Source organism: Ipomoea nil, unplaced genomic scaffold (genome assembly GCF_001879475.1).
Source record: "Ipomoea nil cultivar Tokyo-kokei standard unplaced genomic scaffold, Asagao_1.1 scaffold1576, whole genome shotgun sequence".
In the NCBI taxonomy this organism is placed as follows: domain Eukaryota; kingdom Viridiplantae; phylum Streptophyta; class Magnoliopsida; order Solanales; family Convolvulaceae; genus Ipomoea; species Ipomoea nil.
The window spans coordinates 4640963-4658626 of record NW_017618004.1 but is presented as its reverse complement, the minus strand read 5'-3'; the positions used below and the strand labels follow the sequence as shown (position 1 = coordinate 4658626).

The following is a 17664-nucleotide window of genomic DNA, read 5'->3' as shown; positions in this document are numbered from 1 at the left end:
GAGTGAAATAATTTTCAGATATCAATAGTGAGAGTAATAATATTTTTTATATCAATAGTGAGAGTAGACTTTTAAAATAAGTATAAAATTAAAATTTGGTCACTAAAACATAAATCTTTAACGAGAGTAATTTTTAACCGTCACAAAAACTATGCAAATACTACATTTAGTGATGGGATTTTCTACCCGTCACTAATTTTTTGTCACTACAAATTGTTTTTCTTGTAGTGAGAAGGGAGAAGGGCATCCTTGGGCGACGTATTATGTTTGGACGAAAATTACTCCGTATTTTTTGTTTGAGAGGGAATATTTTTTGATTTGAGAGGGAAGACCTTTTTATTTGAGATGGTAGACTGTTTTTTCTCTAAGTAAGGGAGGATAATAAAAGAAATTAAATTTTTGCAAAATGTTCCGATCACCATGTAAATTAGATTTTTTTTAGACAAAAATTAAAATATCTACTAGCTAAAATATTTAAATTTCCGTCCAATATTATGTTGGACGGATATTAAAATACCTACTATTTTAATTTCTACCTATCAGTCAATTCGACTTTACCAACCAACACTATAGGTTGGTCGGAATTTCCGTCCAACGCGCGAGTGTTGGACGGAATTTCCGTTCAACACTTGCGCGTTGGACGGAAATTCCGACCAACCTTCCGTCCATCCATCTTTAGTAACAGAAAGTTGAAATCTTTAGTAAAATACCGACCAATTTATGGTTGGACGGAAATATTGGACGGAAAACGCGAGATTTCCAGCAGGACCACGGTTCGATTTGAATTGAACCGGATACTAAAGCAATCGAATTAATAGTTTACGGTTATAATTCAGATATAGAACCCAATATTTAAATGTCAATTTATTAAAATTATGTATCAAAAAAATTGAATCTTGAACCGTGAACCGGTGGTTCCGGATCTGATTCGCGGTTTTGAACCGTCTTTATTTTAAAATTTTATTTTTTATTTTAAAATAGTCTAAATTCAACAATAAATGTATTTTATTTTTTCAGTTCGGAACATGAACCGTCCGTTCCGGTTCACGATTTTAATAAACTCTAAATATCGAATTTTGATTCTAAATTGTAATTGGAATATTTCGGTTTGGTTGCTATAGTGTTTGTTTAGTTTGAACCAAATTATGGTCATAATTTGTTGGAGAAAAAAATAAATTAAATATTTAGTTTAAGGGTAAATATGTCTATTTAACATTTCAGGGGAAAAAACAGCCACTTCAATAATTTAGGGAAAAAAATGCTATAGGTATATAACTTAGGGAAAAAAAAGTAACATTATTATAGTCGGACACTTATTAACCCGTTATTTATTACAAGATGTACGGTGATCCAGGACCATTAGACACAAGTTGCTAGTACAAAGGAATGTTGGGGAAGCAAGAAAGCCGACCCGACGAAGAAACATATATGACATGGGCAGTATTAATGTCTCTCAAAAGGACCATTGAAAACTGGTAACATTACATCGAGATTGTGTATATATATTATTTTGTTTCTTCAATGAAAAGTTATAATCTATATGATTTAAAATTATTTTTATTTGTAAATTATTATTCATGAATAAAATTTATTCAATACACTATTAAATAGTGGCGACGAATTTTATTCATTATTAAAAAAAAAGACTTAATATTAAAGTTCTGTTAAATATTTTAATTATTGTAAAAATAATATAATAATGGAGTTGGTGAATGGTGATAATTAAAACATAGCCAAAATAACATAAACTAAAGATTAAGGCAAAAGTAAATGGGAAAATAATGTATCATGCATCAACAAGATTATAGATCAATTTAATGAAGGTATAATGAATTTTAATAATTAATAGACAAGTGATTACAAAAATATACTTCGTATGTCATATTAGATTGCTCAAGTCTTCACGGATGTAATGTCAAAAATGACTTGAGTATCCATTTATTTATAACTAATTATATTTAACTATATGAATCCTGTGATAGCGGAGATGGACGCTCAACAGGTCTTCTTGGCAATTCAACAACAATAAGAAGATAGTGTTTTTGGTTTAATTTTAGATGATGCAAAGGAACTTGCTGCTACTTTTGTTCATTTGTAGTTCGCGAACGGTGCTGCTCGTGTGATTGTCAAGAAGGCCCATTCTATGTCAGGCTATGGAGAGTGGCATTACATTTCTCTGTTTTTTTTTTTTTTTTTTTTTTTTTTAGCCTGTGGTCTTGATTGGATGAAAGTTTTATGTTTTAATCAAATTTAACTATTGAATCGATTGGTGAAATTACGATACCGTATCGATTCGTGTTATCTTACACTCGTATCCTCTATCTTCCACTTGAAGTATCTCATTGAACCCAAGCTCAACATTTGTTGGCTGCCCAAACACGTCACAATACAACCTTTATAACACCCATCATTATAGTATTATACCGTGAAATATAATTTACATTACAATGTGAATCATTAATATAAAATATTTTTTAATATATTAATTAGTTAAATGGTCATTTTTAATGTATTAAAGATTCATTTTTAATATATTACCTAAAAATGAACTTATATGTAATAAAAATAAATGTTTATTAGTTTTTTTTACCTTATAAAAATGATGATTTGTTGATTTTTTTTTATCAAAATTATATGATTTAAATGGTTCATAAACTTGATTTCCACAATTAGGCTAATGATTTTTTTTAAAAAAAAATATTACGTAATGAATTGATTTGGAATATTTTTAAACAAATAAATATTTATTTATTTTTAACTAAAGTTTAAGAAATTTTAAATTTAATTTTACACGCAACATAGGGTGGAGCCACCCCTAGAGTGGACATTTCAAAAAGGTGTAGGTGAAAATTGATTTTGATATGATAGAAAGGGGTAACTTTTCTTATTTTGGAATAGAGAAAAAGAAAATGGGAAACATGATCAGCTGATCCATCGCTAAGCGCCAACGACTTATTGGAAATTTGGAATCTTATACATATTGACAACACTGCCTGCGTATTAATAATATTATAGATTTATAGATAAGAATGACAAGAAGCTAAATACCCTATAGAAAATGCTTGCGTATTTTCGAATTCAACTTTTTGAGTCCAAAACTTTATTTTATGAGGTGTTTGGTTGGGTGTAATTCAAATGTAATTATAACATAATTCTTTTAAGTTTTCAAATTACAGTGTTTGGTACTTAGAAGGGATTGCAAATGCAATTTTCTCTATTTGTTGAATTGAATTTATGTCCCCTATAAATTTCAATTCAACATAGCACTGAAAGGAAAAATATATGGAAATTACCTTTTTATCTTTTATTATTATTATTATTACAAAATGACATTTTAATTTTTATGTCACTTATTCCTTTCACATTTTCAATAATTCAATTCATCCGTACTAAATAATGTAATTTGAATTCATATTTTATTCTCACCGAATTACAATTTTTTTCCCCTAATTTCCTCCTCCCAACCAAACGCCATGTTAAAATCTAGGTAAAATGAGATGTTTTCTTGCTGAGTTATATGCTTATATCACTAAAAATTAAAAAAAAAATACATTTCATGTCGTGCTAACCTATAAAAAATTCAAAACGCATTAGCTTATTGTTTTATGTCGTGTCAACCGGTTATAAATTCATGCATGAATTCCCAATACGTTAAGTTTAACAAGTCATGTTCATGTACGAGCCCAACATGTAAACACCTTATGTTACCAGACACAATAATAAACAAGAAACACGAATTGTCAGGTCTAATAGTTTATAAAAATGGTTACTCATTATAGAAGTGAATAAACATTCAATCTATTCCAAGTGGCACATAATATAAAATGTGTAAATCGCACAGATTTAAAAGTGAGTCACTTGAACAAATTAAAATCAAAATAACTGAGGTTAACTGAATTACTCTCATCCCACTAAACATAAATATAATATTAGTGCAATTAGCTTGACAAGGTTAGCTTAATTAGTTCGACCAATTATCTTAAAGTCAAGAAAAAAAAATATTAGTGCAATTAGTCCAATATAAAATATCAGGGGGTGTTTGGTTGGATGGAAAACATTTTCCATGGAAAATGTTTTCCTAAAAGTGAAGGAAAATGATGTTTTATGTTGTTTGGTTGGATGGAAAACCTTTTCCATTGGAAAAAGTTTTCCTTGAGTATAAGGAAAACAAATTCCTAGCTTTTGTTAGGTATTTTGTTTTCCATGGAAAAGGTTTTCCATGGAAAACTAATATGCCAATTTTACCCTCACCATTCTTTATTAATTACTCTTATTATTATTATATTATTATTGTTGTGTAGGGTTATATTTGTCATTATACACATTATTTCTTACCATTCCAAACTCAACCAAATAATGGAATTCATATTCCCAGTAATTTCTTTTCCACCAACCAAACAATGGAACCTATTTTCTTGGAATTTATTTTCCATGGAATTTCAATTTCATTTCCCTTCAAATATTTTCCAGCGAACCAAACGAGCCCTCACAGTAGGGTTAATGGACAGTTTGAGTGTTTGAGACTTCTAGAATTTATGATTGTTTTATAATTAAAAAGATGCATAGTTTTTGTAATAAAAAAATGGGAAGGTTGAGAAATAAGCAAAGAATTGGAAGGGCCACATGTCAATGTCTGTAGTCATCATGTCCCAATCTGATCTGGTGAATTGGCCTGCAAACATTGACAATTTTTTCTCCGACTTTGAGTAATCTAATCATCTCCTCTTCTTCCATGTCGCTCTTGTCTTGTTTTCTTTAAGGCAAAACTATTTTTCTAAGTTTTCATGTGTTTGATGCTCACTGGGTGGCTGCTCGATCTCTTTCCACCTTTGACTAAATGGTTAAGAAAAAAAGACTGTTTTCATCTCTAGCCATCCATGACTTCATCTTCTTCTTCAATTTCCATTCATGCCGGGAGCTCCGAGTTCTAAGATCTTCTTGATTTGAATCCGGCAAGAAGTCAACGGTCAGGATCAACGCAAAACAATCTACCCAGAGTATCAGATCATTAAAAAATTCCAAGAATTTCACGTTTTCAGGTACCCTTTTGATGCAAATTCCGCCCTGTGTTGTGTTTGAGCTATGCAGAAGAGGATAGTAGTGTCGAAAGCTATCATCTTTTCGTGGGTTTCGCGGTACCGGCGATGGCTTCTGAGCATCGCCGGCGGGGCTCTGATGATGATTCTGGCACTGGGAACCGGGAACTGGTCAAACCTGGATCATTACACGGCCGGCAAAGGCGGCACGAATCTCGAGTTTCCAATGTCCGAGGTTGCGGTGTCCAAAGGGCCCAGTTTCCCTCCTGTACTGGCGTATTGGATTTTGGGGTCGAAAGGGGACAGTAAAAGAATGTTGAGGTTGTTGAGAGCAGTGTATCATCCGAGAAACCAGTACCTTTTACAGCTGGATTCCGATTCATCGGATCAGGAGAGACTGGATTTGGTGTTGTCCGTCGAGGAGGAAAAGGTTTTCCGGGCATTCGGAAACGTTTACGTTGTCGGAAAAAGCTACGCCGTTAACCAGATGGGAGCTTCCGGTCTTGCCGCAATGCTCCACGCCGCCGCATTGCTGCTTAGACTCAGCCGTGATTGGGACTGGTTCATCAACTTGAGCTCATCGGATTATCCACTTCTCACTCAAGATGGTGAGTTAGTTAGTTTCATTATAGTAATAATGACTTCTGCAAATTTATTAGGGCCTACAAAAGGTAATTTTTTTTTTTTTTTTAATACTCAAATTCGGGTCCAATTAGATTTGTAAATGTAGTAAATCACGGCGGTCCATTTAATGGAAAAACCAATGTCATGTTCGCGAGGAGTTCACCATATTAATTGTACCTTTCACATTGCGGCTGTCAAGTTCAATTCTAGGATTGGTCATTAGTACTTTTTTATATGACGAGGGAAGCTGCAATTACTATCCAAGAGTATACACTAGGTAAACCCGTCTTATGACCTTAGCAAGTAAAAGACTCAAACCAAAAAGTCAAGAGGCCGCTTCCACTGAGAGTCAAACTTGGGACATTGTGGTTAACAAGTCAACAATCTGACTAATTTGACTGGATTGTTGAACAGTCAGTAAACAAACTGTTAATGCAACTGTAAAGTCAGATATCAATTGTTGTATGCAAATAACCATCAATCTTTCTTGTGCAGATATCTTGTATGCTTTCACTTGCTTACCAAGAGATGTAAACTTTTTGGGATTCAAGAACATTACCGAGTTCAATGGGTAATTTAAGAGTTACCAGCTTGATATATATGATGCTGATAAGAGCTAGCTAGATGTATATATGTATCATCATTTTGTGTTGAAGATGACTGCAAGAATATATATTTGCAGGCAGTATGATTTCAATCAGATTGCAGTTGATCCCAATCTGTATTCCACAGAGAACACCCCCATTTTCTATGCCAGAGAGGGTAGAGGATCACCAGATGCATTCAAGATTTTTGGAGGTTAGTTGGCCCAAACACGAAAAACAGAAAACAGAAAACAGAGAAACATAGGATACTAAAGGACTAATAAGTTTCTTGAAAGTTTTAACAGATGTTGTTTTTGTTTTTTTCATGTACTAGGTTCACCTTGGACGACGTTGAGCCGAGGTTTCATGGAGCATTGCGTGGAGGGGTGGGACAATCTACCTCGAAAACTACTCTTGTACTACACCAATGTAGTCTCCCCTCTCGAATCCTACTTCCACACCCTCGTCTGCAACACCCCGGAGTTCCAAAACAGCACAGTGAACCGCGACCTGAGGCTGCACACTGTCAAGGGCGCGCTGAACCTGTTACAACGTGACGAATTCACGTCAGACTTAGCGGTTTTCGCTAGGACCTTCGAGAAAGACGATGAGGCCATGGAAGGGCTCGATAGGAACGTGCTAAACCGAGCACCAGATGGGTTAGTCCCGGGGAAATGGTGCTTGCCCCGAAGCACGAATGAGAGTGTGAAGAGTGGAGGAGGTGAAGGGAAAGTGTGTTCAAGCTGGGGTGACATTAACTCTGTGCAGCCAGGAAGTTATGGGGTTAAACTTCACAAGATTTTGTCCAAATTTAGTGCAGAAAAAGAGTCACAAACTAATCTGTGTCGGATGTACACTGTGTAGCAGAGAAATTTAGTGCAAAGAAATAGGGGAAAGAGGGGTTGCTGGTGCCAGCAATTGTCTATAGAGATGTTTTTGTCATGTGACTTTGGTTCTAAATTGGTGTATAGGTTTGGCCTGGTTGACCAAAAATACTATGTTATTTCTTTTATTCTTTGTTTTGGTAAAAGAGATATACAATTGTTATCTGACTTGTGTCACAATCCACCTTAAAATCTCAAAAAATGTAATGTATCAATGTTGTGCACAAAATAGGCCATGAGCAGAAACACATGAATAAGCTAAGGCCCAATGAACTCTTTGATTTACAAAAAATTTGCAACACTTATCCCGCTTTATAACTTTAACTAACAAAGAATTGCAAGGAGGCTAGTAGATTCTGCCAGCCATCAATCTGGTCTAGACTATAGAGTCAAGCCAGAGTGTTTCATTAGAAAATGTGCTTCTATTTAGTGGCAAATTATTGTGTGGACTTGCGACCCGGACCCAAATGTTCATAATTTAGAACATACTAAATGTTCATAATTTAAATTTTAAAAATTCGTATACTACAAACACACAATGTTAATATAATTGATTACCTTGTTTTGTAATTTGTATTCACAAGTTTCTTTTCAAATACTGCCGCCACACAATATTAACAAACCATGTATTGTATTCCCAAATTCCTTTCTACAGTTGTTATTTATTTTGACTTAAAAAAAAATAATTTATATTTTAGAAGTCACAATTTATACGTCATTTAACCAGAATCCACCTTGCAAGGTGGACCCTAGTCCATGGTATAACAACTCCTATTTAATAGTGTTAGGGTCTGGGCATCTGGGCTCTGGCCCAATATCAACAAGATTGGACAAAGGATTAGAAAAATATTATTAGGTTCATCCTAAATGCACAAATACTTTTAAAGATGAACGTTCTTTCATTTTAAAAATGTTTTCTCTCAATAAGCTTATAAACATTTTATAAAATGTTTAAAAATACATTTCTTAAAGAAAATACTAATAAACAATTAATATCTATGCGTAGATATAATTCTTCTCCCAAAAGGTTGAGTCCCCAACCCCAAGGGCCCCCAACACTCCGACCCGACAGAGTATTGTGGAAAATTGTAAATCACGGTGACTCAATGGTTTAACAGACAAGGCCAAATGTCGGCGCGCACAAGGAATCTATCCACTTTTAGACATAATTCCCACACTACAGCCACCGAGATTTGAACCTTGGTCTCTGATTTTAGTGGTGGCAGCATTTAGTCTCATGACTCTTTCCCTCATAAGCCTAAATACTGTCAAATTAAAAGTCAAGATTTAAGTGTGACAATATAACAATAGTCTTAGAAGTAAAATTTTCTCAAATGCATATTTAAAAGAATTGCAAACACGGTTGTGCTTATATTTGTAAGTTTCCCTCATATATCACATGTTCCCTTGTGTTTCATTTCACCATTTCTATTCTAAGTGTTAGCACTCACAACTTGACTCGGCTAGTAGGGTTAGGCCTACTAGTCCATTCCAATAACAAGACAACACGTTCCAAAGTCAGGAAGAACGAAAGATTAAACAAAATCTATGCAAACTATTCCAACTTAGAGCATCCACAATAGTTGATTTTAGATGGTTTTTGTGGGTTTTGATGTATATATAGAGTTTTTTTTTTGTTTTTTTTTGAGATTTTAACAGGAAGACTTGATTTTTATCTGCACAGTGAGCCCCACCAAAATTGAAAAGGCTGATGTGTTTGTTGCACGAAGCACACTAAAAGCGCACAGCCAGCACGTGCACTCCAATCGCCCAACCGGGCACGTAATTTCTTTTGCTTTTTTTTTCTCCTATCATTTCTCTCTTCCATGTTCTCTTTCCTAATCACACCTGCAAAAAACTCTTCAAAATTTATGCCTATTGAGGATGCTCTTAGAACATCCATATTTGATTTTTTGCACAGTTTTTTATGTTACAATTAGGTGAGTGGAGTAAAAAAAGAAATAAAACGAAAAATAAACAAAAACTGAGGGAATTTGACACACACACACAAAAGTGATGGCTAACGCGCCAGTTAGATTGCACGCGCCTGGTTGGGCATTGTTGTGCGCGAAATGCATACATGTATTGGATTGAGCACGAAACACTATTCAAAAAACTCAATTTTGTTTTATTTTTCACTCTCTCTTGTCTTTTCTCTTTACCAAATCAGCACGCACTATTTCAAAAACTACAAAATATCTATTGGTATGAATATTCGGGAAAGACACAATAACCAACATTTCTTAGACTCCCTTCTCTGACTTAATATTCACCTGCCCATTTACTAACCCCATTCAAAGACACAAAATGTGTGAAAACATTAAATTATAATCTTCAAAGAACTCGAGATTCATCCAATAATATCTTTTCATCTTTAAACAAAAGACTCAAAGGGTACACCACACCACACGAAGTAGGAAAGAATGTGGGGGCTGCAGTGGGAGAGGAGTGAATGCTAAGCATTAAAGAGGAAAAGAGAAAGTAAAGAGTAGCTTTGCCATCCTACCCATAACCCAATAATGGTTGAGCAGTTACACTTGTCTCTGCTAAAAGCCATAACTGCTTTTGCAAAACACCCAATACTGTACGACTGGCTAATATACAATCACTCAACATTATGTATGTTTTCCATTATTTTCCACGGTCCAAATGTCTCGGTTTCACCCGGACTATATCCTAAACTCATGAACCTGTCTCCAAGTTCATAATAAGGTAAAACAAGTTAAAATTTCAAGACTGAACACCAAACTGTATATTTTACATACAATAAATAACCTCAATTCAAACTAAAACCCGTAATGTTTCGCAATAGAAATCTAACCCTTCTTGTCCGCACAAGCTTAACTCAATGATTCAGTAAGCAGTTTTTAGGAGAAGATCATACCAGAACCTTGACGGCAACAGTATAAAAATTATACCTAAATTGGATAGATTTCTTCTGTCGAAGTGTTTAGAATTGAGAATTCAACGTTTTGGGAGAATAGATCTAAGGTTGGAGTTGGAGAAATCGAAAGATCCTTTGGGAAAATGTGGCCATAAATCTGTGTGTCCGTGCAGCCATTTGTGTCCATTAGATTGTCTGTCTCAAACAACTCCAACCTGCGCCATCCCTAACCACCGTATCTTCAATTGCGTGCTTTGGTCTCTTTCTACCAACAAGATTACAACTCCTTAATTTTCTTCTTATTTAATTTTGTGTGTTTAATTATGTTAAAAGTATCATAATCTAGACCTATAAGAATATGGATGAGGTAGCGTGAATCTCCCTTGGTCCATTTGGTTTAATAAGATGTTTCAAGCAAGGTGAGAAAAAAAAAAAAAAAAAAAAAAACAATCAACCAGATTTTTTTTTTTTTTTGATATGTTATCAATTATGAAGTTAACAAAAAATTATAGTTAGTTCGATTTTTGAATGGATATGGTGTAAGAATTAAATAGGCACTTCAACGTAGGAATGTGCAATAGTTAGTTATTGGTTATGAAGTCACAAAAATTAGGTTGTTTCTCTTAATCAATCAATTATAGCTATGTTAAAAATATTTTGGTTATTAATTGAAATTTGATGCCAAGACCTTATGGTTAAGTGGCATAAAATGACTCTCCCAAATGAGAGGTCATGAGTTTGAGCTTCAATTAGCTCGGAGATGCCGAACAAAAATGCATTTCTTTGCATCAAGTTTTCGAGGGACTCATTCAAGGCTTACTCAAACTATGACTCAACAGGAAAAAAGAGCTTTGGTTTCAGCTCATCGGGATAGGGATAGGCAAAAGAGAGATTTTCGTCGGTTGTGGATCACTCGGATAAACGCAGTAATTCGCGAAAGAGGAGTATCCCATAGTTATAGTAAATTCATACACGGTCTGTATAAGAACCAATTGCTTCTTAACCGTAAAATACTTGCGCAAATAGCTATATCAAATAGGAAATGTCTTGATATGATGTCGAACGAGATCGAATAAATAAAAAAAAAAGTATATTGTAAAGAATCCAACAGAATATTTTCAATGGAGTTCCCGGAGAATGGGGCGGTATTGACTAGTTGAGTTTTTGTCTCTATTTTGCCAACAAAATGTCAAATTTCCTCCTCCAAGGGCTCCCACCCTAGCCTAACAGGATGGTGAATAAGTAAGTCACGGTAACTTAAGATTTTTTACCGTGGAAGCCGGAAGGACCTATTTTGTTCTCTATTTTATAATGCAATTATTTCCTTTCGAAGATAGTACAATACTATAATTATTAAAAATTCCATAATTGATGGAGGTTTTTTCTTCAGTTACTCAGAGCAACCCCAATAAGGGGATCTTGCACAAAGTTTAAGAAATGTTGGGTGAGATGGAGAAAAGAGATGGAAGAGAGAGAGAGTGGGAGTTGGTCCTGCAAAAATGGAGAGTTTCGTGAGAGTTGCGCGTTCCGTGCACGTGCCCGCCTGGGCGCATAATTATTATTTATTATATATATATTGTTTTTTTTTTGTTTTCAGATTTTAGTTTTGTTTTTTTTTTCATTCTTCTTTTTTTCCCGCTCTCATTTTTTTTTTCCTAATCACACCTGTAAAATCTCCTCAAAAACTTCACACTATTAAGGATGCCTATATGAAGGTTAAAAATTATCTCACTCAATCTCAAAAACTCTTCTCCTCATTAGTTTTAGATTTTTATTTTCTCATTTTTTGTGGACTTACCATTTTACTCCACTATATTTTAATTATTTCTTTATCATTATCATTATAAAAGTTATAATTACAATTACTATTTTTATTATATTTAAATTAAACATATCAAAATTAAAATAAATTTATAATTATAAATGTTTTAACAAAATAAATAATAAAAAAAAAAACAGAAGAAGGAGTTGGCTGTTACTAATAGCAACGGCCAAAAAAAATAAATAAACAATTCAGAGTGGTTGCTAACTGGCAGCCACTTTGAAACGCCCCAGCAGGCACGTGAAAAACACGCGCGCGGGGCGCATAGTGTACTCCAAGCGCACGTTCCCTTCCCTTCATTTTCTTTTTTTTTCTCCTGCAAGTTTTTGCATTAAAAAAAATGCAAAACAAATCAATGCTCCCATTTGTTAAAAACCATACAACCTAATCAAATTTTAACGTTGCAAAAAACAAACATAAAAATCTTAATGGAGCTGCTCTTATAAAAGAGTAAATACCCAAAATGGTCCCTCGACTATAGCTAAATTTACAAATTGGTCTTTGACTTTCAATTTTAACCAATTAAGTCCTTAACTTTGCAATTTTAACACGATTTAGTCATCCGTCTATTTGACCGGTTGTTGACTGTGATTTTTGAGAATATATATGTAATTTCATGGTCCATCATCGATTTTTTAAGGTTCCGGTTGCATTTTCAGACCACACTGTTACATTTGAATCCACCGCCGAAGCAATCGGCCAAATCTTGTCGCCTTTCTTCATCCTCTATTTGGATTCAATGTAATTGAGTTCGTACCAGAGTGAAGAAGACAATGTGTTTCCGAACCGGTGCAGCGTCATCCTGGAGGCCTCCATGTGCTCCGGTGAGAGCTGCGGGTATTTTTGGAAATCGTCGATGACGGCGCGAGCGCCGGCATTAATGCAGAAGTGTTCGAAGGACCAAATCGTGTTAAAATTGCAAAGTTAATGACTTAATTGGTTAAAATTGAAAGTCAAGGACCAATTTGTGAATTTAGCTATAGTTGAGGGACTATTTTAAGTATTTTTACTCCTTATAAAATTGAGTTTGTTTTTTTTTAAGATCTAATATTTTTTTTTAGAATTATAATTAATTATATCTTTTCTAAAAATACATAGTTAAAATTTGAGATCCGCGTAATAACTAGATATTACACATAATATAACATTTGAAGTGACATTTTGCCCAACCACTTCAAATTCCAAGCATCTACCTAGAAGCTATATACATATTTTCCAACCAAAATTCAAAAACTAGTTCATAGCTGCGATGCACAAAATTTGAGACTAAATGACTCATGGATTAATAATGTATTCTGAACTTTATTTTCTCTAACGATGTTCGATATATTTTGACAATTAAAAGCGTTGATTTGACTGAAATATCCTTTAATCATATATGTTGGCTTTCATATTATTCATTATCTAATGTTTTTTGTTTATATATTTATATCATGATCAGGTAGTTGTAAAATTATATTATATGTTGCCACCATCATGCTTTGTTCCCCAGGCTCAAAACCGGGTGCTTGGAATCAACTATAGCTAATCAAGCTACTAAGATTAATATATTATATTCTCTCGCTAATTTATTTTATCTGTCTTTTTTTTGTTTGTTTGATCTATTTTAAAATAATGTTCTCATTTAAAATTTTAAACATTATTAACTTTTTAGTTTTTACAACTTTTCTTTCATTACTTTGAACATTTTAAGTGGGTTCAGACCATAGTTTTTTAGAAAGGACAATTTCCCCTTTCAAAAAAAAAAAAAAAAAAAAAGAAAACACAAATATGAAAAAAAAAAATCACATTTTATCTATTTTCTTAAAAATTTATTTTATATAGATATACATAATTCTCTTAACTCTTTTCTTCAAAAAAAATTTGTACCAACAATTTCGTAAATTGTACAGAGTACTTGCGGACATGCCTGGTGTTCTTGTTCACCGAGCTTTTAGATTAAGTGTTCAAATTTAAGTTAAATTTTATCACGGAAAATTAACGTTATAACACTCTTAGCACAATCAGCAGGTAGTGAATCAATTTTAATAGAATATGAGTACACATGACTCATATTTCTTTCGTTGAGTTTAAATATCATATTTTCAAAACCTTTCTTTGTTATTATACATAGGCGAGTACAGGTGCGGCGACCCTTTCTCATGCGGTTGTACGGCGGTTTTTAGAATACACAAATAGTTAAGCAAGATATACATCATCAATGTCAAAAATGCACCACAAAAAAACACACAAATTAGGTACACATCACCAACAACACACCATTAGGTATGACTAAAAGCACCACACAATGTTTAGGAATACACCATTAATGGTAAGGAGATATATGGTATATTTTTTTTGGTGTGTTGTGTATTTTTGCATTTCATTGTGGTGTGTTTCCGTTACACTCTTTGTGCTTTTCGTTAACATTGTTGGTGTATTCTGAAAACCGCCGCACGGGAGGTCTTCGCCGTTGCGGCGAGGTCTTCCCGTGCGGCGGTGTGGCGCAATTTCAGAATACACCAACAGTGTAAGGGAAACACACCATAATGAAATGCAAAAAAATACCAAAAAATACACAACAGACCCCAAAAAAATAAACCATATAATTCACCACCCCCAATGGTGTATATCCGAACACTGTATAGTGTTTTTGCTCACACCTAATGGTGTGTTTTTGGTGATTCGTATCTAATTTGTGTGTATTTTTGTGACGTATTTTTCTAAAACATTGATGGTGTATATTTGTTGAACTATTAGTGACGCCGCACCTAAACCTTCCTCTCTATATATATATATGTGTGTGTGTGTGTTTTAGTTTCGTACTCAAAATTTGGTGGATATTAATTTTCTATATTTCGTACTCCTAACAATGTTGTTAGTATGAGTAACTCATATTATTAAAAAGAAAAAATAGAGATACTAAAGAAATCATGACTTTGATTAAATTTAATTTACAATAAGATTCATGATTTTAGTGAAAATGGAGTTGACAGAATTTCTAGTGTCGAAGAAACCAAACTAAAGATTTGTTGGAAAACCTATGACCATGCTTCAAACATGAAACTTAAGAAAAGGGAAGAAATATTTTCCTATCTAACTTATGGAAGATTAAGAAATCAAAATTAACCAGAAAATCTAAACCCTAATTAATTAAGTTTAATTAATTTATTAAAAAAAAAAAAGCAGAATTATTTTTCTGCGAGAGAATCTTTGTGCAAGGGATGAATCACAACCGAACACTTAAGCGGCTATCTATAGCAAGCGTTCAAGCTCCGACGACCAAGCCGATAACTCATGACTCATCCCATCCTTCCTCTAACCAATGGCGCCGCTGCTTACCGGCTTTTTCGACCCGCTGCAGCTTCGACTCGGCGGCTAAAATGAGCTTCGCCGGCACGCCGGAGATCTCCTCGAGCTTCTTAACAGCCCGCCACGTGGACGATGAGTGGCCACAGCATCTTCTCAAGCTGAACCATAGAGACGCCGCGAGAACGGCTCGGAACGGTAGAACCGATATGAGAGCCGTACTGAGCCGAAAAGCGTCGCAAGCCTTACGGACAACTTTGTCCTCCGCGCCGATTCCGAGTCTTTTGCACCAGTTGACGAAAATGCCCTCGGCTGCGGGGTCAAGCTTCGACGGTACCGGCGGCGATCTCGCTTGACACTTCCCCCGAGTCGCCGGAAAAGTAACCTCGGTCGAAAACTCGTTTCGCGAAGCCAACGACTCCGAAGATCCGCCATTCCCCCTGCAATCGAACTGATCACTCATTTTATTTTGACGGAAGGAGTGAGTAGACGAAACACAAGCCGACGACGAGGAAGAAGAAGAAACCGCATCGCCGAGATCAGCCTCCTCCTCCTCCGGCGGCGACGAGCACGAAGCACAGTGACCGGCAATCGGAACCACGCCGAAGCCGGAAACACGATGTCCGGTAAACGATTTACATTTCAAACAAATAATATTCCGAATATGTCGAGCAACGAGAAAGTTTGCATCGTGAACCTTGGCGTCGCAGCTCCAACACAGAAACGCGGAATCCGACGGGCAACAAACCGCCGCCTCGCCATTACAGAGCTCGCAGCTCCTAACCACCGTCGCCGTCTCCTTCATCGTCAACAGGACAGAAAAAAATCACGTTTCGCCGCCGGATCTCAGAGGAACCAGAAACGAAATTTTCTTTTAAAAAACCTCAAGGTTGGTTTGCGGACAAAAACTGTGCTGTGAAATTTGTGGATATATAGGAGATGAAGAGTGGATGGAGATTGTACGGATTTTAGAGAGAGAGAATGGTGGGATACTGTGTGGAGAGAATAGAGGGGATGAAACCATGTAAAAACTCTGCCGTACCTTCAGCTCCGGGGAGGAGAGAGAAACAACTGGTTTTAGAGAGAGAGAGAAAAAGCACGGGTTTAGAGAGATAAACACCCCAAGGATTTGAGAGAGAGACTGGTGAATGCGAGATAGGCGGTGCGTTGAAACAGCTATATGTTTTTCTTTGCGTTTTCTTTTTCTTTTTCTTTTGTTTCATTTGTTTGCGACTTGGCGTGACTAATGGCCATAAAACCCATTTACTTTACTTTTTTGTTATTTTCAGAATAAACTTTTTTTTTCCCCGTTTTGTAACGTAATGTATCCTTGAACCAATAACCACAAATTAGAAATAAACAAATGTTTAAATAATTATTCATGAAGGCATTATTGACTCTGTGTGCTTCATTACGTTGAAATAATCAAATATACTTGAACATATACTACAATATAATAGAGTCAGTAACATTCAAAAAAACATTTAGGGTGTGTTTGGTTGATAGGTTTTGCCCATAGGAATGGGTATGAAAGTGATTGTTGTCGTTTGGTTGATAGGTTTTTAGAACACTACTATGGGTTTCAAATACCCCATCAATTAAAAAACTCATACCTAAATAAAATAAGGGTTTCATTCCCTTATTTATTCTCAAGAACTATTATTAGTAACCATTCTCATTTCATCCTACTACCAAACATGTTAAATACTTCCACCAAAATCCATTACCATTACCAAGTATTTGATACCCATTCCGATTCCGATTCCTATGTGCGAACCAAACACACCCTTATTCATACTTGCTTCTATTTCGAATGAGATCGCATGAATTCCGTTGTGTGATTTTAAGTTATTGAAAAAAAAAATTCCATTTATTGTACTGAGGTAATATTGAATTGAACATATCCTTATAATTTAAAAGTTTTATATTGTTTAAAACCAATTCTTAATAATTAAAAAAAAAAAAAAAAACTTTAATGCATTATTGCCTTATTGGCCACAAAAACCTCTTTTCCCTTTTTTTTTTCTTTTTTTTTTTTTTTTTCTTAAAACCCTCCATTTTCTCCCTTCCCCTACCCTCACTCTCACTCAAAGAGAGTCATAGGGTCATAGACTTACTCCTCGAGCACTTCTACACTTGGTTAGTACAGAAACGAGAAATAAGAAAAATATACAAATACAATAAATATAATTCTATCTTTTTAAATATACATAAATATTACTCCGTAATTACTTGCGATTTTCTTTTCCTCAAATATTCATTCCCTCAAAGGGGAATAAAGCCTCAAACCAAATTCTCTTCAATTTTCTTGTATTAACTTTGCTAATAAAATATTATGTTTACCCCATACCATTTATATCAAAGTTAATACCCAAAATAGTCATCGACTATAATGATTTTTCACAATTTCATCGTATATGACTTTGGTGGCCTTATGTAATCCCAGACTTTTGTATTTTTGTTCAATTTAGTCTTCCGTTTGTTATTTTGTCCATTTGGTGTTAAATAGATGGACAATTCAATAATTTCAATATTGACATCT

At 34.7% G+C, this 17664-nt stretch overlaps 2 protein-coding genes across 2 annotated transcripts; one reads left to right on the top strand and one right to left on the bottom strand.

Moving 5' to 3' along the window:
• Positions 1-4678: 4678 nt before the first annotated feature.
• LOC109190563 (beta-glucuronosyltransferase GlcAT14A-like) lies at positions 4679-7293 on the top strand. The gene is made up of 4 exons (XM_019341068.1): positions 4679-5644; positions 6156-6231; positions 6343-6458; positions 6579-7293. Exons 1-4 carry the CDS (start codon positions 5083-5085, stop codon positions 7106-7108), a joined length of 1284 nt encoding a protein of 427 aa, XP_019196613.1. The 5' UTR covers positions 4679-5082; the 3' UTR covers positions 7109-7293.
• Positions 7294-14733: 7440 nt separating this feature from the next.
• On the bottom strand, positions 14734-16333 carry LOC109190224 (B-box zinc finger protein 32-like). Its single transcript, XM_019340680.1, has 2 exons — positions 15099-16333; positions 14734-15065 (listed from the first exon to the last, which is right to left on the bottom strand). The coding sequence occupies exon 1, from the start codon at positions 15925-15927 to the stop codon at positions 15109-15111; it is 819 nt and encodes a 272-aa protein (XP_019196225.1). The 5' UTR covers positions 15928-16333; the 3' UTR covers positions 14734-15065; positions 15099-15108.
• Positions 16334-17664: the final 1331 nt, after the last annotated feature.